At 42.8% G+C, this 22,856-nt stretch overlaps 1 protein-coding gene across 1 annotated transcript in view; it reads left to right on the top strand.

Moving 5' to 3' along the window:
* Positions 1–22,856, top strand: part of PRODH (proline dehydrogenase 1) — a 159,044-nt gene that overhangs the window by 93,900 nt on the left and 42,288 nt on the right. The window contains exon 8 of the mRNA XM_073673295.1: positions 14,921–15,002. Within this exon, the coding sequence (XP_073529396.1) occupies positions 14,921–15,002 (82 nt within the window). The remainder of the gene's footprint in view (positions 1–14,920; positions 15,003–22,856) is intronic.

Raw genomic sequence — 22,856 nt, 5'->3', positions numbered from 1 at the left:
TGCAATTTTCATTTCTTCATTCATTTTCAGACCCCTTAATATGTGGTTTTCAGCCTGTTTCAAGCTTCAGATTTTTCTCTTGTGTGAATACCTCTCCCAGTAATACAGGCTGGATGTGAGGTCTGGGTCTACTCAAAGTGCTGTTGTCTTCATTTACATTCTTGTATCAGCATGGCTCCAACACTGTACTGGTACTTCTTTCCTCTGTGCTATACTCCTTGTCTTATACCCCATTTTCACTGCCCTCACTAGGATACTTTTTCCCCTTTTTGCCTCAGATCTGTGTACAATAGCCTTCCCTCTCCCTCCTCTTATCTTTAACAATAAGAAAAAGGAGGTGGAGGGGGACAAAGAGCTGTCAGGAGCAGAAGCTTTATCTGATTTGGAACATTCTTGCACAGCACTCATCTAGATAAAGGACAAACAGACACTTTGCAGCAGCAAAACGGTAGAGCTTTTTTTTAATGAAGACTATTTATATAGTTATTTAACTTTATATGTAGGAAACAAACAATAAAAAAAATGTAGAGGTGTGCATATCAGTTTAGTAAGTAAAATAATGACATGGTTAATATTCATTGAATTGGTCCAATCCGTAGCCAAGTTTTAGGCAAAAATTGTCTTCAAAATTGTGTGGGTTTTCTTAAGTTTAATTGGGCAGAAATAAAACATTTTTATAGAATTCTTAGGTGTTTGTTAACTCGGACTGTTTTTTTTCTCATTCTACTCTTAGGCAGTAGTTCGTCTCTGATATTTAACACACACACACATTTTCTTCCAATTATTCTGTGCATAGTGAATCTAGGAACTTGCTATGCAAAGTGTACATATATGCTGAGCCACGTATTATATATTTTCTTCAACCTAGCTAATCAGTAGATGCTACTTTTGCTACAGTTTTCTGTCTGATCACTAAAGCTTTGCTGATCTTTGTCTAGTCTTCACATTTCTCCTCCACATGGTGCCATCACTGACGGCATGAAATAGGAGTTTTGTTTAAGTGGGGTGTACTCCTTTTTGCAACATGGTCTTGAATGAATTTGTTGGGAAAATTTAAATTTTTTTGCGTGTGCAAAATAACAAATCTTATTTGCAATCAATGGCCCACATTTGTGAGACTATTTTGTGGTATGGTATCCCATAAAAAATGTTGACACTGAAAGGAAACTAGAGTTAGATAGATATATATTACTAGCCGTTCTATGCCCGGGTGGCGAGCATTTTTATTGGTATATGTGCCCCCATCCTGTTACGGAGGCAGGGGGAGGAGTGTGGTGCCAGAGTACACATGTGCCCATACCGCGCTGTCCGGCGCCAATGTATCTTCACTAAAATGGAGCCAGATATAGCGCACTATGCGAATACACAGATTCAGACTCCGCACTCCTCCCTCGGACTCCGGCCAAAACAGTGGTGCTGCAGCAACATTCCTTCGGCAAGGTATGTACTTATGGCGCTGCAACTCGCAGTATGCATTCAGTGTCTACGCATACCGCGATCTCCAGCGCCATATACTTCTCTTACCTGTAACGGCTGGATGCTTTCTTCTGTCTGGAGCCAGACTGCGCAGGCGCATCGCGCATGTCTAGTCTATAGAGGCTTCAGACCGAAGGACACATCCCTGGTTAAATTATCTATGTCCCCCAATTTTGTTAATATCCTCCATCCTGGTATGCATGGCACCCCCTCATCCCCCAATCCTGGTATGTATTGCCCCTCATCCCCATCACGCTGCGCACACACAAAAAAAATAAACACTTATACTCGCCTTTCTTCCCTGTGCTTCAGCGCTGCGCACCTTTCTGCCGGAGGGCGGGGAAGGAGTGTGGCGCCGGAGTACGCGTGTGCCCATACCGCGCTGTCCGGCGCCATTTTGTTGAAGACACTGCAGATGTCTTCACTAAAATAGTGCCGGATAGCGCTATGCGCATGCGCCGATTCCGACTCCACAGTCCGCCACTTGCCTCTGGCCTGAACAGAGGCGCCGCAGCAACACTCCTCCGGGTCAAGTAACGATGTCCTTATGGTGCTGGAGATCACTGTATGCGTTCAGTGACTGCGCATACCGTGACCTCCGGCGCCATACACTCCTCTTACCTGTAACTGCTGGATGCGATCTTCTGTCTGCAGCCAGACTGCGCGTCGCGCCTGTGCAGTCTATAGAGGCTTCGGACAGAGGGACGCATGTAGCGTTAGATTATAGATTGTATACTTTTGTATGTCTGTGTGTTTAGAATTTTTACTACTGGAACGCATGGTAGTAGGCAGCAAACGTCCTGTGTTCCTTGCATGCTGGAACGTTAACATCACTGATAACAGTGAGCTTATTCAAGCCTGTTGGAGTCTTTCTGTATGTTCATATCTGTATACAGATCACTGGTTACTTATCAGCCTGTCCATTACTTCTCTGCTATCTGTAATCAGTGACCGGTTTCCATGGTATTTGCTTTAATGTTGAAGCAACAGCTTCTGTGCTCCACAGTGTTCAGTCAGTGCTCTGTGTTCAGAGTATCAGTGTTTCAAATGGCCTCTTCATAGAGGAAAGAAGCAGGGTCTTTAGTGTCACCTATTAGAAGCAGCAATTCAGAAAGTCTTTATCGACCATTTGAAGGGCCTTGCCACTTGACCTTGGGTATAAAACCAAACCAGAGTCTCCATTTGCACACACGTTTCAGGGGAACTGGTTGTCTGCTTGAGAATTCTTTGACAATGGGTCTTTGGGGTAAGGTTTCTCCTTGTGGAGAGTGCCAAGTTGGTGTAGGGAGACTTACAGGCCATGCAGAGTATCATTCGGTTGTCATGGTTCCCTGTCCTGCCTATGGCACTGTATGTAGATGGAGACAACACTGCTATCAAACAAGTAACATAAATCATTGACCCAAAAGCACAGGGACTTCTAAATATGCTTCTTTAATTTAGAAATGGTGTGTAGGGAGGCATTAACGGTAAACCTGATGACAGGTTAATTGAATCAAACTGACAGCATGTTATGTGCCTTCTAATTAGGAACCTAACGATCCATTTCATGCTCCCCTGCAGCCTGGCATACTTCTAAGGTGAAATTCAGACATCCGAGTGTGGACCTTGATGCACGGACTGGCCAAGGGTCTCGTGACCTGAACTAGACTGCCTCATATATGCTTATGAACCTGTTGAGTTTGTCTCCAGAGACTGAAAGCTAGTCCATGCATCGTGGTCCATGCTCAGACTGTGAGTGTAGTATAAAAATGATCTTTCTCCCTGTATGGTAATCTTACTATGATTGATGGGTCGGGTTAGCAAGGTCACAGCAGTCTGTGAAATGGACTGCTCGGTATTGATTACCATACATGGAGCGCGGTGTCATTTTAAGAGAACGGGAGCATAAGGAACGGATTTTTAGGATCTTAATTAGAAGGCATATAACGGGCTAGGGGCAGCTTAATGACAAGTTTCCTTTGAACAGAATCTGTCAATTTGAAATCATCCCTTATACTGTTGCAATGAGTGATTAGGTGAAAATGCATTGATTCCACATATGTTTTTTAGCTATCAATCTCGCCGCAGTAATCCCACAGATGCTCCGTGCTCTGTATGCTAGTTGCATGTCCTGGACTCCAAAGTGTTGCCAGATGGAGCAGTGGACTCCTAGATACAAGCTGTGTAACCACTTAGTGCAGGGAAATGAACATGAGCTAAAAGATAATAAACACCTAAAGAATTTGTGTCTCTAGTTATCCACATATTACAGTAGTTCAGGGAAGGTTTTTGACAGATTCCCTTTAATTTATTTTTCTAGTCTGTAAATTTACACCCTTAATTTGGCACCCTCGCACTCAGTATTGTATGCTCCAGTTACTTCCAATTGTAACATGTATTAAATTAGCTTTTACATTGTGAGTCATCCGTGCCCTAAATAGGAGATTCCTATAATTCTTTTTTGCAGGGTGAAGGATGAGCACAAAAGCCTGTCCCTGTGGGGTTACATCATGTGCATTTCATTCTTTTATAAAGTTCCTTAGAATTGGCTGCTTCATTATTTTAACTGGAAAAAAAAAGTTATTCGAAAGTCTGCAGTATTTTAGGATTCCAGACTTGCATATAGTTTTGACACTTTTAATGGTTCAGCATTATTAATAGGTTGAAGGAAAATGTCTCATTTGCCTTTAAAAGAAATTCATGTTTTCCCAAGGTTAAAGAGCAATCAATGGGGTTAAAATTTTCAGGTCCTGAATCCTATTTGCAATTTTGGTAAGAGATTTTAGCGACAAGGTCAGCTACACAAGTCTGAATTTCCAAAGCATCCAGAGCCAAACAGGTGCATTTCAAAGAAAGTCTACTGGGAGAAACGCTAAGATAACAGCGTAATGCCAGCTGGCAGAAATATAGGCGCGCTTCCTATTCTGCGAATCGCTCGTTGTTCTGATTCGTTTAGTAAGCATCTATTTACCGTACTTTAGATGCTACAATATGCTAACATACAATGTCACATTTGTGAGGTTAATAAACATGATTCTTTTCACATGATGAGAGTATCCAAATTCATGAATACTTTAAATAAGAATTTAAAATAAATCTCTATTTACAAAAAAGGAAAGGTTGCCATTTGGATGCTAAATTTTGACAAGGTCACAAACTAACAATATCACTGTCACTCAATCTACTTGAAGGTCTTGTGTCGATACTTTAATATAGACGCTTTTTTATAGGTCCAAAAAGATGACCAAAATAGACTATAGACCCTCGTGGCCAAATCCTGCCTCGCAGAGGAGAGGGAAAAGCCAAGGAGCAGAGTAAAGGGGACACAGTGCTTATCCCCCATACTCTACCAATTTGTAGATGTTACATTTTTTTTACCCCATCAATATAAAGTTTTTGATGTCCCTAGGACTTGGCTTAAAAGGATTGCATTTAGAGTCTCCAACAGCGGTCCACTGCAAAAAATAAAAACTGTATTGTTTATTGCCGTGTGTCCATTTGTGTTTACTTTTTATATTGGGACCAATAGGGAAAGTATGCCTATATATTGAAGCTTTCCATCATAGGTATACCTCAGGGAATACTCCCTGTGCAGAAGCCCTGTGGAAGACTCGAAAGTGATGTTTAAAGAGCCTAACCATTTCATTTTGATGTGCTTTCTCACAAGCTCTTGTCTTTTTAGCCTAACAATTAGAATGGCTCAGAAACAATAGGTCCATCTGCTGCTGCTCCACTGGCTGGCAGATCCAACGTTGAAATAAAAAATGGTGTGGAGAGGCGGCTATGCTGCGCTGCTGGCGTCTCAATGCATTGGAATATCCAGAAAGAGTTTAAAATAAGTATTGCAGTTTATTCTCAACTTTCAAAGTACAACTAACTTCTTCATCAGGAGAACAACTTGTGGTTCTCCTGATGAATAAGTTAGTTGTGCTTTGAAAGGCGTTGAAAATAAACTGCAATACTTATTCTAAACTCTTTCTGGACAGTCCTATGCCTTGAGACGCCAGCAGCGCAGCATAGTCACCTCTCCACACGTGCATGTAGGCAGAGGCTTGCCAGTCACTGTCAGCGGGCAGGGAGAAGCCGCTGGGGACCTGCCTGTATGAATAGTCAATAGCGCGGCTTGGACCCCTGCTGCTATTAAAAGTATGTTTTTTCTCTGAAATGCCGAAGCGTTTGAGTCAAATATACATTGCTGCGATCGCCTCAAAGAAGTTGGGCAACACGTGCACGTCGGGGCTGGAGGGAGGAGCTCCTATATTTTACTTGTCTAGCATTCATTCATCAGGTAAATTAAAACTTCTGGTCACTAACCTTCCTGTTAGCATTAGCAATGGGGTGACAATGTCTGGCATGCACTAATACACTTTTTATAGCAAGCATCTAATTTAGGATACATTGTTCATATGTTCACTCTATTGATTTTCAAGTGAATGCACCTTATCCTTTATATGCACTAGTGCACTTTTTGTGGCAAGGTTTAGATCTGATACCACATGGTCAGTGTATTGCACCATACACAAAGGTCCTTCTATTGACATTGCATTAATTTTTTGTGAGTAGATTTTTTGGAGTGGATTTACTTTAGAATTGTAATGGCTAAATTCCATCTGCAGGTCAGATGAAAACTACAGTGGGTACGGAAAGTATTCAGACCCCTTTACATTTTTCACTCTTTGTTTCATTGCAGCCATTTGGTAAATTCTAAAAAGTTCATTTTTTTCTCATTAAAGTACACTCTGCACCCCATCTTGACTGAAAAAACAGAAATGTAGAAATTTTTGCAAATTTATTAAAAAAGAAAAACTGAAATATCACATGGTCATAAGTATTCAGACTCTTTGCTCAGACACTCATATTTAAATCACATGCTGTCCATTTCCTTCTGCTCCTCCTTGAGATGGTTCTACTCCTTCATTGGAGCCCAGCTGTGTTTAATTAAACTGATAGGACTTGATTTGGAAAGGCACACACCTGTCTATATAAGACCTCACAGCTCACCCACCGTGCATGTCAGACCAAATGAGAATCATGAGCTCAAAGAAACTGCCCAAGGAGCTCAGAGACAGAATTGTGGCAAGGCACAGATCTGGCCAAGGTTATAAAAGAATTTCTGCATTACTCAAGGTTCCTAAGAGCACAGTGGCCCCCATAATCCTTAAATGGAAGAAGTTTGGGACCACCAGAAGTCTTCCTAGACCTGGCCGTCCAGCCAAACTGAGCAATCGTGGGAGAAGAGCCTTGGTGAGAGAGGTAAAGAAGAACCCCAAGATCACTGTGGCTGAGCTCCAGAGATGCAGTAGGGAGATGGGAGAAAGTTCCACAAAGTCAACTATCACTGCAGCCCTCCACCAGTCGGGCCTTTATGGCAGAGTGGCCTGACGGAAGCCTCTCCTCAGTGCAAGACATATGAAATCCCACATAGTTTGCTCAAAAACACATGAAGGATTCCCAGACTATGAGAAATAAGATTCTCTGGTCTGATGAGACGAAGATAGAAATTTTTGGTGATAATTCAAAGCGGTATGTGTGGAGAAAACCAGGCACTGCTCATCACCTGCCCAATACAATCCCAACAGTGAAACATGGTGGTGGCAGCATCATGCTATGGGAGTGTTTTTCAGCTGCAGGGACAAGACGACTGGTTGCAATTGAAGGAAATATGAATGCGACCAAGTACAGAGATATCCTGGATGAAAACTTCTTCCAGAGTGCTCTGGACCTCAGACTTGGCCAAAGGTTCACCTTTCAACAAGACAATGACCCTAAGCACACAGCTCAAATAACAAAGGAGTGGCTTCAAAACAACTCTGTGACCATTCTTGACTGGCCCAGCCAGAGCCTTGACCTAAACCCAATTGAGCATCTCTGGAGAGACCTGAAAATGGCTGTCCACCAACGTTCACCATCCAACCTGACGGGACTGGAGAGGATCTGCAAGGAAGAATGGCAGAGGATCCCCAAATCCAGGTGTGAAAAACTTGTTGCATCATTCCAAAGAAGACTCATGGCTGTACTAGCTCAAAAGGGTGCTTCTACTCAATACTGAGAAAAGGGTCTGAATACTTATGACCATGTGATATTTCAGTTTTTCTTTTTTAATAAATTTGCAAAAATTTCTACATTTCTGTTTTTTTTTCAGTCGAGATGGGGTGCAGAGTGTACTTTAATGATGAAAAAATGAACTTTTTAGAATTTACCAAATGGCTGCAATGAAACAAAGAGTGTAAAACTTAAAGGGGTCTGAATACTTTCCGTATCCACTGTATGATAACTTTTTTCCCCCCCCAATTCTTGATGGTGCTGGTAGAGATAAAAACATTAAGATATTATGAACATTCAGGTCACTATAGTATTTTATAGATTGCTAACTAAAAAAGTTAACCTTGCATATTTTATTCTTTTGTTTAATCTATTTTTCACATAACTGGACCGATTAGCGAACTGCTGTGAGTGTAGCTCTAGTCCTTCAACTTGTTCCAGTGCCTGTTCCTGGTTTTAATCATGTTTTTCTTTGCCAATAAGCGAATGTTTTATGAGTTAAAAAAAAAAATTCTTGTCAATTATATTTTTTGCCATGGTGACACCATACATCGGGTGAATTTTTGTTTAATAGCCAGTGTCTGATAAATGCTGCCCACGGTTTGGGCAGCGCACATCGCCTGTCTGGTTCCCTTTAACCATTACATTTTAACATTTTCCACAAAAGGTCCAGGAGCTGCCACATATAACAATACATAGGTGTAAGAACTGTATATATACAGCCCTGAGCTTACCTGACATAAACAGATTGTGATGTCACAGCATCTTTACCAGATTAACGCCATTTGTGAATTAACAGCAGTTGCCTGACACAAACACACTTGTGATGTTGTTCGGCTAAATTGATGGAAACACATTTGTGATGTCACGACATATGCTGAACATTGTCTGAAACCCACTTGAGATATGACAACCGTATACCTGCCTTAGACTCAATGTTATGTCATAGCAGCATGCCTGATGGAAACACATTTGTGATGTCATGGCTGTGCACTTGTCTGGAACACAGTTGTGATGATACGAGGCCCTTGTACATTAACAAAAATAAAAAAAAATCCTTCATTTCGAATCGTTCTTGATTTCCTCCACAGAATAGATCCTTATGTGTGATGTAGTAGAGAGAAGAAAGTGGAACCATTATTTTTTAGCCCCCTGGCCTCTAGCGCCCATCTGCAACTATACATGGTATTTCCAACCCTGCAGATATCTCCTTAAAATGATTTCTTTACAACCGTAATGTATAGCATATCATTAATTACCTTTGCAAGGCCTTGTATACTTCTACACCATTTTATGTGGTAATCATCACTGAGCAGAGTGCTTCTTTCTATAAGATTATGCAATCCAGATATAATATTCATATATGCAGATTGCAAAACGGTGTACGATCTGTTTACATCCAATGTCTGAAAAAGTAAGTAACATGAAGTGCTCCCAAATGAATAATGCAAGTGTGAACAGTCTCTTCCTTCTCTCTCCCTGGGATCTGTTCCATCTTTTCCTGAATGCCATAAGTAAAGTAGAAAAGTAGTTGAAACTGAATTTGTGACAAAACTATGGACGATCACATACCGTATATTTTGGACTAGAAGATGCACTTTTTTCCTCCAAAATTTTGGAGGAAGGGGGGGGTGCGTTTTATAGTCCAAATATAGATGTACACTATGGCTTTGGGTGTTGGGGGAGCGGCAGTGAGGGATGTGCGGGGCACAGGAGGCAGCAGCCACCTGCTGCAGCCTACACTGTGCCCGCTACTAAAGAAAATGAATATTCACTGCTGTCCATAGTCCCGGCGTGGTGAGCGGTGACTATTTGACTATTCTGGCACAGGATCTCAGTGTGAGGGCGCATAGCAGTGACGCCATGCGCGGCTCACACAGTGAGATCAGGGTCGGCAGCAGAGCAGGACACTTAACAATGCATCATGACCACATTTTTTGCTTACATTTTTTTCTATTTTCCTCCCCTAAAACCTAGGTGCGTCTTATGGTCCGAAAAATATGGAGATATATATTATAATATATATGCAAAAATGGAGGCAGCACACAGAGTAAAGTGATAAGGTTTAATAGCCCATATTGCAACGTTTCGGTCCAAAATTGTGGACCGAAACTTTGCCATGTGGGCTATTAAACCTTATCATTTTACTCTACTCTGTGTGCTGCCTCTATTTTTGCATGGATATCTAAAGGACTGGTATGTACCTGGGGGGCTTTTTTTCACCGAAAACATGATTTTTGTGCTGTTTCCTATTTGTGTGTGTATGTGTATATGTGTATATAATATATATATATACAGTTATATGAAAAAGTTTGGGCACCCTTATTAATCTTAAGCTTAATGTTTTATAAAAATTGGTGTTTTTGTAACAGCTATTTCAGTTTGATATATGTAATAACTGTTGGACACAGTAATGTTTCTGCCTTGAAATGAGGTTTATTGTACTAACAGAAAATGTGCAATCTGCATTCAAGCAAAATTTGACAGGTGCATAAGTATGGGCACCCTTATCATTTTCTTGTTTTAAATACTCCTACCTACTTTTTACTGACTTACTAAAGCGCTTTTTTTGGTTTTGTAACCTCATTGAGCTTTGAACTTCATAGCCAGGTATATGCAATCATGAGAAAAGCTACTTAAAGTGGCCACTTGCAAGTTGTTCTCCTGTTTGAATCTCCTCTGAAGAGTGGCATCATGGGCTCCTCAAAACAACTGTCAAATGATCTGAAAACAAAGATTATTCAACATAGTTGTTCAGGGGAAGGATACAAAAAGCTGTCTTAGAGATTTAACCTGTCAGTTTCCACTGTGAGGAACATAGTAAGGAAATGGAAGAACACAGGGACAGTTCTTGTTAAGGCCAGAAGTGGCAGGCCAAGAAAAACATCAGAAAGGCAGAGAAGAAGAATGGTGAGATCAGTCAAGGTCAATCCTCAGACCACCTCCAGAGAGCTGCAGCATCAACTTGCAGCAGATGGTGTCACTGTGCATTGGTCAACTATACAATGCACTTTGCACAAGGAGAAGCTGTATGGGAGAGTGATGCGAAAGAAGACGTTTCTGCAAGCACGCCACAAACAGAGTCAGCTGAGGTATGCAAAAGCACATTTGGAGAAGCCAATTTCTTTTTGGAAGAAGGTCCTGTATATATGTATGTGTATATGTATATATATATATGTGTGTGTGTATGTATGTATATATATATATACTGCTCAAAAAAATAAAGGGAACACTTAAACAACACAATGCACAAACGGTTAGAAACCGACTCCATGAGGGTGGTATGAGGGCCCGACGTCCACAGATGGGGGTTGTGCTCACAGCCCAACACCGTGCAGGATGCTTGGCGTTTGCCACAGAACACCAGGATTGGCAAAGTCGCCACTGGCGCTCTGTGCTCTTCACAGATGAAAGCAGGTTCATACTGAGCACATGTGACAGACGTGACAGAGTATGGAGATGCCGTGGAGAGCAATCTGCTGCCTGCAACATCCTTCAGCATGACCGGTTTGGCAGTGGGTCAGTAATGGTGTTGGGTGCCATTTCTTTGGAGGGCCGCACAGCCCTCCATGTGCTCGCCAGAGGTAGCCTGACTGCCATTAGGTACCGAAATGAGATCCTCAGACCCCTTGTGAGACCATATGCTGGTGCGGTTGGCCCTGGGTTCCTCCTAATGCAGGACAATGCCAGACCTCATGTGGCTGGAGTATGTCAGCAGTTCCTACAAGATGAAGGCATTGAAGCTATGGACTGGCCCGCCCATTCCCCAGACCTGAATCTGATTGAGCACATCTGGGACATCATGTCTCTCTCCATCCACCAACGTCACGTTGCACCACAGACTGTCCAGGAGTTGGCTGATGCTTTAGTCCAGGTCTGGGATGAGATCCCACAGGAGACCATCCGCAACCTCATCAGGAGTATGCCCAGGCATTGTAGGGAGGTCATACAGGCACGTGGAGGCCACACACAATAGATACATTTCCATTCCTATCTATTTCCAGTATGAACCTTCAATAGAGTAGTTCATGATCATATACCATTGTTTTGTTTGCTAATATCCCTTCATTGGGTGCTGTGACTGGGCCATTTGTTCTCATTGCACTTTATGTGAATATAATCCTAAAATTAACATTGTTTCGGTGACACTCTAGGATACTAGAGCTTTTAGCCTTTCTCAACCATGCTGTTTGTTATTGTCATGTGGACGGGTTTAGTTCCCTTTTATGTATGTTTTTACCGTATTTTTCGGACCATAAGACGCACTGGACCATAAGACACACCTAGGTTTTAGAGGAGGAAAATAGGGAAAAAATGTAAGCAAAAAATGTGGTCATGATGCCCTGTTATGGGGGAGGGGGTTTGCTGCTGACACTGGTATTTGGGTAATGTCCCCCAATTCTGTTAATATCCTCCATCCTGGTATGTGTGGCCCTCATCCCCATCCTGGTATGCATGGCACCCCTTGATCCCCCATCCTGGTATGCATGGTTCCCCTTGATCCCCTGTCCTGGTATGCATGGCACCCCTTGAGCCCCCATCACGCTGCCCACAAAAAAATAAACAATCATCCTCTCTCCTCCAGCCCTGCATCCCGCTCTGCTGCTGATGCTCTCACTGTGTGAGCCGCGCATGGCAGGGCCTCACACAGTGAGAGATGCTGTGTCGGAATAGTCACTGCTCCCCGCGCCGGGACTGTGTGCGTGGGGAGCAGTGACCATTCAGTCTCTTCAATAGCCGGCACACTGTACCGCAGCGCGGCTTCTGCCACTCTGCGATCTGTGTGCCCGCTATTAAAGACCATGAATATTCACTACAACCCATGGGAGTGGGTTGTAGGGAATATTCATGAGCTTTAATAACGGGCACGCAGAGCGGCAGCTGGAGCCGCGCTGCGGCTCCAGTGTGCCGGCTGTTAAGGAAAATTAATATTTATTGCTCTCCACGCCCATGGGCGTGGGAGCAGGGAATATTCATTTTCTTTAGAAGCGGGAACAGCATAGGCTGCAGCAGGCGGCTGCTGCCTCCTGTGCCTAGCTCATCTGCCGCACCCCCACACCCACCACCACGAACAGCCATACAGTATATACACAGAATACAGTATTTGGACTATAAGACGCACTCCCCCCCCTCTTTCCTCCAAAATTTTGGAGGAAAAAAGTGCGTCTTATAGTCCAAAAAATGCGGTAATCTAAGTTTCAATAAAGACTTTAATTTTACTAGTTCCTCTTCTGTGATGTAGATCACAACTCAGAATAGTGTTGATATGGCTGCTGATTGAAGAGTGGTTTAGCTACCTTATTTTTTTGGACATTAGTGTTTAATTGATCCATATTTTGTCAGACCTCATGACATTGACTATGTGCACAGGTTCAGGACTTGTAGCAGAAAATTCTGCTGCACATCCTGATGTGTTGGCAGGAAAAATGCTATGTAAAATACACGAGTTTTTGTTGTGATTTTTTTCTCAATTTTTCCCCACTCATTAGTATGAGTGAAATCTGCTGCAAAAAAATGCTGCAAGATTTGACATGCACCAGAATTGAATCTGCTGCAAATCTACAAGGAAAAAAAAAAACAACGTGTTCATGAGACTTTAGGAATCTCATTCACTATGCTGGTACTAGGAAATCCTTCAGTTTTTGACAAAACTAGGCGGAAAAGGTGGCAAAAAACTAAGCTTAAACACAATTGTGCACAGACCCTTAGAGTGAACACCCATAAAGTGTACAATTCCTTTCCTGGCCTGCATGCTGATGTGTCCATTTGCAGTACCATTAGTTTGGAATGAGGCCTACTTCACATCCCATTTCGTGCATTTGCACATCATCCTTTGCTAGCTGGACCAATGCCGGCTTTGTCACTTTGAGGCCAAACTGATATGGAGAAAGCCTTCTAAATTCAAAGATTGACTAACCAGAACTGGAAAGAATCCATTCTTGTATGCCAGAATCGATAAAGAAATTATAATTTGGTTACTCTGTAGCTTTATGCCTCCTAGTTTTTCTTACTGCAAACCAGTTGGCATGATATTTATTTTTCATATGTTAGAACATCTGCTTCTGTTGTAGGAGTCAGCAGGGCTGCAAATGGGCCGCAGTATTTCAGGCCAAAATGGAGTAGTACTTGTTATGCGCAAAATACGGTACTTAAAGCCGCCGGGGAAAAAAAATGATCACCTTTTATCAGGGCTTCCGCATCATTGTTTGCTAGGACACCTGACCGAGCCTCTCCCACCTTTTGATTATTGATGTGCTAGTTTCCCATGTCGTCCTATAAAATGAACATATATTTTTGTACAGGTTATTTAAGGGCCTGCTGTCTCTACACATATACGGATGTCTTTATTAACTGGGTAATGAACTTGTCAAGCTGCTTTCTGTGTATGTAAAATTTACCATGGGCCAATTAATGGCACAATAAGCATAACTGCAGCTTGGCTCTTAGAAGTCATTTCCTTACTGTGTGTTCGCTGCATGGACTATTTGGATAATCCTTTCATACATTTCCAGTTTTATAGATTGCAGGATTCTTGTAACGCAAATCCTGTTATTGTAGCTCTGAAGCATTTGTACATTGCACATATATTGTGTGTGTATGCTTTATATTTTATCGTCTGCTCTGATTTGCATAAGACTGAGTGTGTCAGTCAACCACGTCCTTGTGTATAGTCACCCAAGAAAGTAAATTGTATGTAATATATTAAATACACGTTGTAAGTCTTATGTCCCCTATACATGATGATGGAAGGCCAGGGAGTTCATCGTGATTAATGAACAGTAATGTTCCGGTGCTAGATACTTGGACAGCCCCTTGTTGCAGGCTCTTAAGAAGTTTGCCTACTATCTTCTGATGATTCTTCACTGGTGGCAATGATCTTCTGACTGTTCTTATCAGATTCTTTAGTTTTTAAGCTGGTTATGTTCATCTTGGAGGTTCTTTTGCGTACTGAACGTTCTACATATTCATGCAAGTTTTTAGATAATGCTTTAGATTTGTCTTTGTGCTTACTTGTACTTTTCAGTGGTCTTTTTTAAAATCGTTTTTTGACTGACTTGATAGGAACGTTCTTTAAGAGGTTTTGATAAGGGAGTTTGCAAAGGGCTCGGTGCAACAATCACTTGAATGACACTACCCCTTCAACTTATTAGTCAGCAAATTCCATGGAAATGTTTTTCCATTAACATCCATTATTTAATTTCCACCAAGTTTTCTTGGCTCTTTCACAGCCACAAGATTGTAGCATGCTGCTCTATTCCATACAGTAAAAAGAACTCCATTTTTTTCTCTGAGTCCATTGTAAATGAACAGCCTTCATCAGGATTATTTTCAAAACATGGCAGATCTATGTGAACAGTGTTACATTTGTGAGGCCTTCTTTTTATAAACCTTTTACCTGACTAACCTTTTTCTTGTTTAGGACCATGGATCTGCTGAATTGGAACAGTTTAATTGATAACAGAACAAAGCTCTCCAAACTTCTTTTGGTGCCGAACCTAAAGGTATTAATGTATTACTTGTTAGCATTTTTGTTTCTTTCAGCAGTGCTAAATACCGTATGTTGTTTACTCTACAGGGGATTTTTATAGGAGTGTTAGGCTATGTTCACACACGTTGGGTTTTGCAGCGTCTTTTGCTGCAGATTTTATGCTAATTTTCAGCTGCGTTTTGCAGTACCAGCAAAGTCTATGAGAAACCAGAATTCTCTGTTCCCACATCATGTTTTTTTTGTTGTGTATTTTGTGCCTTGGTTGGGTTTTTGGAAAATAGAGCATGTCACTTCTTTCAGCGTTTTTGTAGTGTTTTTCACCCATAGGAAGTAATGGGTGGTGAAAAAAAACGCTGAAAAAACGCACGTAAATTTTTTTTTCAGCGTTTTTGATGCCAAAATAGAATGGGGTTCTTTTTTTCACAGAACTTTAAGTACATGCATAAATAGAGACAGAAGGACAGTGAAAAAAACTCAGCAAAACCAGCTGATTTCATGCCAGAGATGTGGGGTTTTTTTACGTTAGAAATCTGCAGCAAAACTACATGTGGGAACATAGCCTTATGGTGAATAGAAGGACTTCTGAAGAACAGTCAAGGAATTGGCCACCCATGTATAGTACATTTGTTGGTTATCATATCCTAACATTTCAAATCTATGACCTATTGTACAAGGATTTTTCTGACCACCTTATGTCCAACTTCATCACAACTCCAAGCCAGAATGACACCATACATAAATGATGTGATGTGGGCGGGTTATACTGAGCTCAGATTTTTGCTATTTAATCTTGGAGCATAATATAGTGGCAGAGACCAAAATTCCAGGGATGTGTCACTTACTCAGCAGCTAGTAGTTTTAATACAATTAGTGTTTTATCAGCAGGAGATTACCTTTAGAGGACTAGGTGTTACATCCCAGGCAGTCCAGCTAATCTGTGTAACTCCACCCCACCCTAATCAGGGCTGTGAAGTAGGTTAGCCAAACCTCCGACTCCTCAATTTTCCTGACTTCCAACTCCACAGCACTGCCTCACTACTGAGCGTGTACATAAAGTGCAGCACAGATTCATCTCACTGCCTCACTACTGAGCGTGTACATAAAGTGCAGCACAGATTCATCTCACTGCCTCACTACTGAGCGTGTACATAAAGTGCAGCACAGATTCATCTCACTGCCTCACTACTGAGCGTGTACATAAAGTGCAGCACAGATTCATCTCACTGCCTCACTACTCAGCGTGTACATAAAGTGCAGCACAGATTCAACTCACTACTGAGCGTGTACATAAAGTGCAGCACAGATTCACCTCACGGCCTCACTACTGAGCGTGTACATAAAGTGCAGCACAGATTCATCTCACTACTGAGCGTGTACATAAAGTGCAGCACAGATTCATCTCACTACTGAGCGTGTACATAAAGTGCAGCACAGATCATCTCACTACTGAGCGTGTACATAAAGTGCAGCACAGATCATCTCACTACTGAGCGTGTACATAAAGTGCAGCACAGATCATCTCACTGCCTCACTACTGAGCATGTACATAAAGTGCAGCACAGATTCACCTCACGGCCTCACTACTGAGCGTGTACATAAAGTGCAGCACAGATTCATCTCACTACTGAGCGTGTACATAAAGTGCAGCACAGATTCATCTCACTGCCTCACTACTCAGCGTGTACATAAAGTGCAGCACAGATCATCTCACTACTGAGCGTGTACATAAAGTGCAGCACAGATCATCTCACTGCCTCACTACTGAGCATGTACATAAAGTGCAGCACAGATTCACCTCACGGCCTCACTACTGAGCGTGTACATAAAGTGCAGCACAGATTCATCTCACTACTGAGCGTGTACATAAAGTGCAGCACAGATTCATCTTACTACTGAGCGTGTACATAAAGTGCAGCACAGATTCATCTCACTACTGAGCGTGTACATAAAGTGCAGCACAGATTCATCTCACTGCCTCACTACTCAGCGTGTACATAAAGTGCAGCACAGATCATCTCACGGCCTCACTACTGAGCGTGTACATAAAGTGCAGCACAGATTCATCTCACTACTGAGCGTGTACATAAAGTGCAGCACAGATTCATCTCACTACTGAGCGTGTACATAAAGTGCAGCACAGATTCATCTCACTACTGAGCGTGTACATAAAGTGCAGCACAGATTCATCTCACGGCCTCACTACTGAGCGTGTACATAAAGTGCAGCACAGATTCATCTCACTACTGATCGTGTACATAAAGTGCAGCACAGATTCATCTCACTACTGAGCGTGTACATAAAGTGCAGCACAGATTCATCTCACTACTGAGCGTGTACATAAAGTGCAGCACAGATTCATCTCACGGCCTCACTACTGAGCGTGTACATAAAGTGCAGCACAGATTCAACTCACTGCCTCACTACTGAGCGTGTACATAAAGTGCAGCACAGATTCATCTCACGGCCTCACTACTGAGCGTGTACATAAAGTGCAGCACAGTTTCAACTCACTACTGAGCGTGTACATAAAGTGCAGCACAGATTCACCTCACGGCCTCACTACTGAGCGTGTACATAAAGTGCAGCACAGATTCATCTCACTACTGAGCGTGTACATAAAGTGCAGCACAGATTCATCTCACTACTGAGCGTGTACATAAAGTGCAGCACAGATTCATCTCACTACTGAGCGTGTACATAAAGTGCAGCACAGATTCATCTCACTACTGAGCGTGTACATAAAGTGCAGCACAGATTCATCTCACGGCCTCACTACTGAGCGTGTACATAAAGTGCAGCACAGATTCATCTCACGGCCTCACTACTGAGCGTGTACATAAAGTGCAGCACAGATTCATCTCACTACTGAGCGTGTACATAAAGTGCAGCACAGATTCATCTCACTACTGAGCGTGTACATAAAGTGCAGCACAGATTCATCTCACTACTGAGCGTGTACATAAAGTGCAGCACAGATTCACCTCACGGCCTCACTACTGAGCGTGTACATAAAGTGCAGCACAGATTCATCTCACTACTGAGCGTGTACATAAAGTGCAGCACAGATTCATCTCACTGAGCGTGTACATAAAGTGCAGCACAGATTCATCTCACTGCCTCACTACTGAGCGTGTACATAAAGTGCAGCACAGATTCATCTCACGGCCTCACTACTGAGCGTGTACATAAAGTGCAGCACAGATTCATCTCACGGCCTCACTACTGAGCGTGTACATAAAGTGCAGCACAGATTCACCTCACGGCCTCACTACTGAGCGTGTACATAAAGTGCAGCACAGATTCATCTCACTACTGAGCGTGTACATAAAGTGCAGCACAGATTCATCTCACTACTGAGCGTGTACATAAAGTGCAGCACAGATTCATCTCACTACTGAGCGTGTACATAAAGTGCAGCACAGATACACCTCACGGCCTCACTACTGAGCGTGTACATAAAGTGCAGCACAGATTCATCTCACGGCCTCACTACTGAGCGTGTGCATAAAGTGCAGCACAGATTCACCTCACGGCCTCACTACTGAGCGTGTACATAAAGTGCAGCACAGATTCATCTCACTACTGAGCGTGTACATAAAGTGCAGCACAGATTCATCTCACTGCCTCACTACTGAGCGTGTACATAAAGTGCAGCACAGATTCATCTCACTACTGAGCGTGTATATAAAGTGCAGCACAGATTCAACTCACTGCCTCACTACTGAGCGTGTACATAAAGTGCAGCACAGATTCATCTCACTACTGAGCGTGTGTATAAAGTGCAGCACAGATTCATCTCACTGCCTCACTACTGAGCGTGTATATAAAGTGCAGCACAGATTCATCTCACTGCCTCACTACTGAGCGTGTATATAAAGTGCAGCACAGATTCATCTCACTACTGAGCGTGTATATAAAGTGCAGCACAGATTCATCTCACTACTGAGCGTGTATATAAAGTGCAGCACAGATTCATCTCACAGCCTCACTACTGAGCATGTACATAAAGTGCAGCACAGATTCATCTCACTGCCTCACTACTGAGCGTGTACATAAATTGCAGCACAGATTCATCTCACTACTGAGCGTGTACATAAAGTGCAGCACAGATTCATCTCACTGCCTCACTACTGAGCGTGTACATAAAGTGCAGCACAGATTCATCTCACGGCCTCACTACTGAGCGTGTACATAAAGTGCAGCACAGATTCATCTCACGGCCTCACTACTGAGCGTGTACATAAAGTGCAGCACAGATTCATCTCACGGCCTCACTACTGAGCGTGTACATAAAGTGCAGCACAGATTCATCTCACTACTGAGCGTGTACATAAAGTGCAGCACAGATTCATCTCACTGCCTCACTACTGAGCGTGTACATAAAGTGCAGCACAGATTCATCTCACGGCCTCACTACTGAGCGTGTACATAAAGTGCAGCACAGATTCATCTCACGGCCTCACTACTGAGCGTGTACATAAAGTGCAGCACAGATTCATCTCACTACTGAGCGTGTACATAAAGTGCAGCACAGATTCATCTCACTGCCTCACTACTGAGCATGTACATAAAGTGCAGCACAGATTCATCTCACTACTGAGCATGTACATAAAGTGCAGCACAGATTCATCTCACTACTGAGCGTGTATATAAAGTGCAGCACAGATTCATCTCACTGCCTCACTACTGAGCGTGTACATAAAGTGCAGCTCAGATTCATCTCACTACTGAGCGTGTACATAAAGTGCAGCACAGATTCAACTCACTGCCTCACTACTGAGCGTGTACATAAAGTGCAGCACAGATTCATCTCACGGCCTCACTACTGAGCGTGTACATAAAGTGCAGCACAGATTCATCTCACTACTGAGCGTGTACATAAAGTGCAGCACAGATTAATCTCACTACTGAGCGTGTACATAAAGTGCAGCACAGATTCATCTCACTGCCTCACTACTGAGCGTGTATATAAAGTGCAGCACAGATTCATCTCACTGCCTCACTACTGAGCGTGTATATAAAGTGTAGCACAGATTCATCTCACTGCCTCACTACTGAGCGTGTACATAAAGTGCAGCACAGATTCACCTCACGGCCTCACTACTGAGCGTGTACATAAAGTGCAGCACAGATTCATCTCACTACTGAGCGTGTACATAAAGTGCAGCACAGATTCATCTCACTACTGAGCGTGTACATAAAGTGCAGCACAGATTCATCTCACTACTGAGCGTGTACATAAAGTGCAGCACAGATTCATCTCACTACTGAGCATGTACATAAAGTGCAGCACAGATTCATCTCACTACTGAGCGTGTACATAAAGTGCAGCACAGATTCAACTCACTGCCTCACTACTGAGCGTGTACATAAAGTGCAGCACAGATTCATCTCACGGCCTCACTACTGAGCGTGTACATAAAGTGCAGCACAGATTCATCTCACTACTGAGCGTGTACATAAAGTGCAGCACAGATTCATCTCACTACTGAGCGTGTGCATAAAGTGCAGCACAGATTCATCTCACTGCCTCACTACTGAGCGTGTACATAAAGTGCAGCACAGATTCATCTCGCTACTGAGCGTGTACATAAAGTGCAGCACAGATTCATCTCACTACTGAGCGTGTGCATAAAGTGCAGCACAGATTCATCTCACTGCCTCACTACTGAGCGTGTACATAAAGTGCAGCACAGATTCAACTCACTACTGAGCGTGTACATAAAGTGCAGCACAGATTCAACTCACTGCCTCACTACTGAGCGTATACATAAATTGCAGCACAGATTCACCTCACGGCCTCACTACTGAGCGTGTACATAAAGTGCAGCACAGATTCATCTCACTGCCTCACTACTGAGCGTGTACATAAAGTGCAGCACAGATTCATCTCACTACTGAGCGTGTGTATAAAGTGCAGCACAGATTCATCTCACGGCCTCACTACTGAGCGTGTACATAAAGTGCAGCACAGATTCAACTCACTGCCTCACTACTGAGCGTGTACATAAAGTGCAGCACAGATTCATCTCACGGCCTCACTACTGAGCGTGTACATAAAGTGCAGCACAGATTCATCTCACTGCCTCACTACTGAGCGTGTACATAAAGTGCAGCACAGATTCATCTCACGGCCTCACTACTGAGCGTGTACATAAAGTGCAGCACAGATTCATCTCACTACTGAGCGTGTACATAAAGTGCAGCACAGATTCATCTCACTGCCTCACTACTGAGCGTGTATATAAAGTGCAGCACAGATTCATCTCACTGCCTCACTACTGAGCGTGTATATAAAGTGTAGCACAGATTCATCTCACTGCCTCACTACTGAGCGTGTACATAAAGTGCAGCACAGATTCACCTCACGGCCTCACTACTGAGCGTGTACATAAAGTGCAGCACAGATTCATCTCACTACTGAGCGTGTGCATAAAGTGCAGCACAGATTCATCTCACTACTGAGCATGTACATAAAGTGCAGCACAGATTCATCTCACTACTGAGCGTGTACATAAAGTGCAGCACAGATTCAACTCACTGCCTCACTACTGAGCGTGTACATAAAGTGCAGCACAGATTCATCTCACTGCCTCACTACTGAGCGTGTACATAAAGTGCAGCACAGATTCATCTCACTACTGAGCGTGTACATAAAGTGCAGCACAGATTCATCTCACTACTGAGCGTGTACATAAAGTGCAGCACAGATTCATCTCACTACTGAGCGTGTACATAAAGTGCAGCACAGATTCATCTCACTACTGAGCGTGTACATAAAGTGCAGCACAGATTCATCTCACTACTGAGCGTGTGCATAAAGTGCAGCACAGATTCATCTCACTACTGAGCATGTACATAAAGTGCAGCACAGATTCATCTCACTACTGAGCGTGTACATAAAGTGCAGCACAGATTCAACTCACTGCCTCACTACTGAGCGTGTACATAAAGTGCAGCACAGATTCATCTCACGGCCTCACTACTGAGCGTGTACATAAAGTGCAGCACAGATTCATCTCAACTAAAAGCCGAGATCCTTAGATCAGGAACAGAGCAGACATTTATAGGACCTTTCATAACTTTCCCAAATTCTTATGAAAACATTTACTGCACATATTGCGTTGTACTTGTGTACCCAATTTATTATAGATTTTAGGAGTCTGTCTATTTTATACCAACTCTGACACCGAATCCACCAAAATGGACTCCGACTCCACATCCTTGCCACTAATTGGCAGCTTACTGACCGTGTACCCAGGAAGCTGCCAATCAGGGCTGTGGTTGGGGTTATACACAGCTCAGCAGTCATGGCAATGCTTATATCTGCAGCTGAGAAAATGGGGATTTTATCAAAACTACACCAAACAGTCCAGTAAGTGATACATCACTACAATCAGGCTCTCTGCACCTACATCATGATGCTCTCAGATTCCATAGCAAAAACCTGCTGACTCCCTTTAAATGAGTATAGACAGTTAACTATGTAGGAGCTTGCTGACAAGCTGCATTGCCGAGATCCCTTAGCATATTGCACCAGACCAGCTCCTGCACTGGAATAGATAACTAGAACTTTTTTCTTGTAATTATCAGGGAGGATGAGAGAGGAGTGAGACTGCCTGGAAAGTATTGCCTCCCTGCCAAAGGTTTTCCTTAAATGTAATTTATTGCAACAGCTTTAATGTTGTGCATGTCATCATTGATTTACTGTGACAGCTCCATTTATTTCTCACTTTCCTATTGATCCACATAATAAAACACAAGTATGATGTGAAGATTAACAAGTGTCATCCTGTCTTTTCTTGCTTATTGTATTGCTACTGTTGTGAAGAGTAAAAATAAAATCCTAAAATGAGCTCCCGCTGTG

Source organism: Phyllobates terribilis, unplaced genomic scaffold, assembly GCF_046119375.1.
Source record: "Phyllobates terribilis strain yellow unplaced genomic scaffold, ASM4611937v1 Scaffold_1__5_contigs__length_1240528914, whole genome shotgun sequence".
In the NCBI taxonomy this organism is placed as follows: domain Eukaryota; kingdom Metazoa; phylum Chordata; class Amphibia; order Anura; family Dendrobatidae; genus Phyllobates; species Phyllobates terribilis.
The sequence above is the reverse complement of the archived record's forward strand: the minus strand, read 5'-3'. Positions and strand labels throughout refer to the sequence as shown.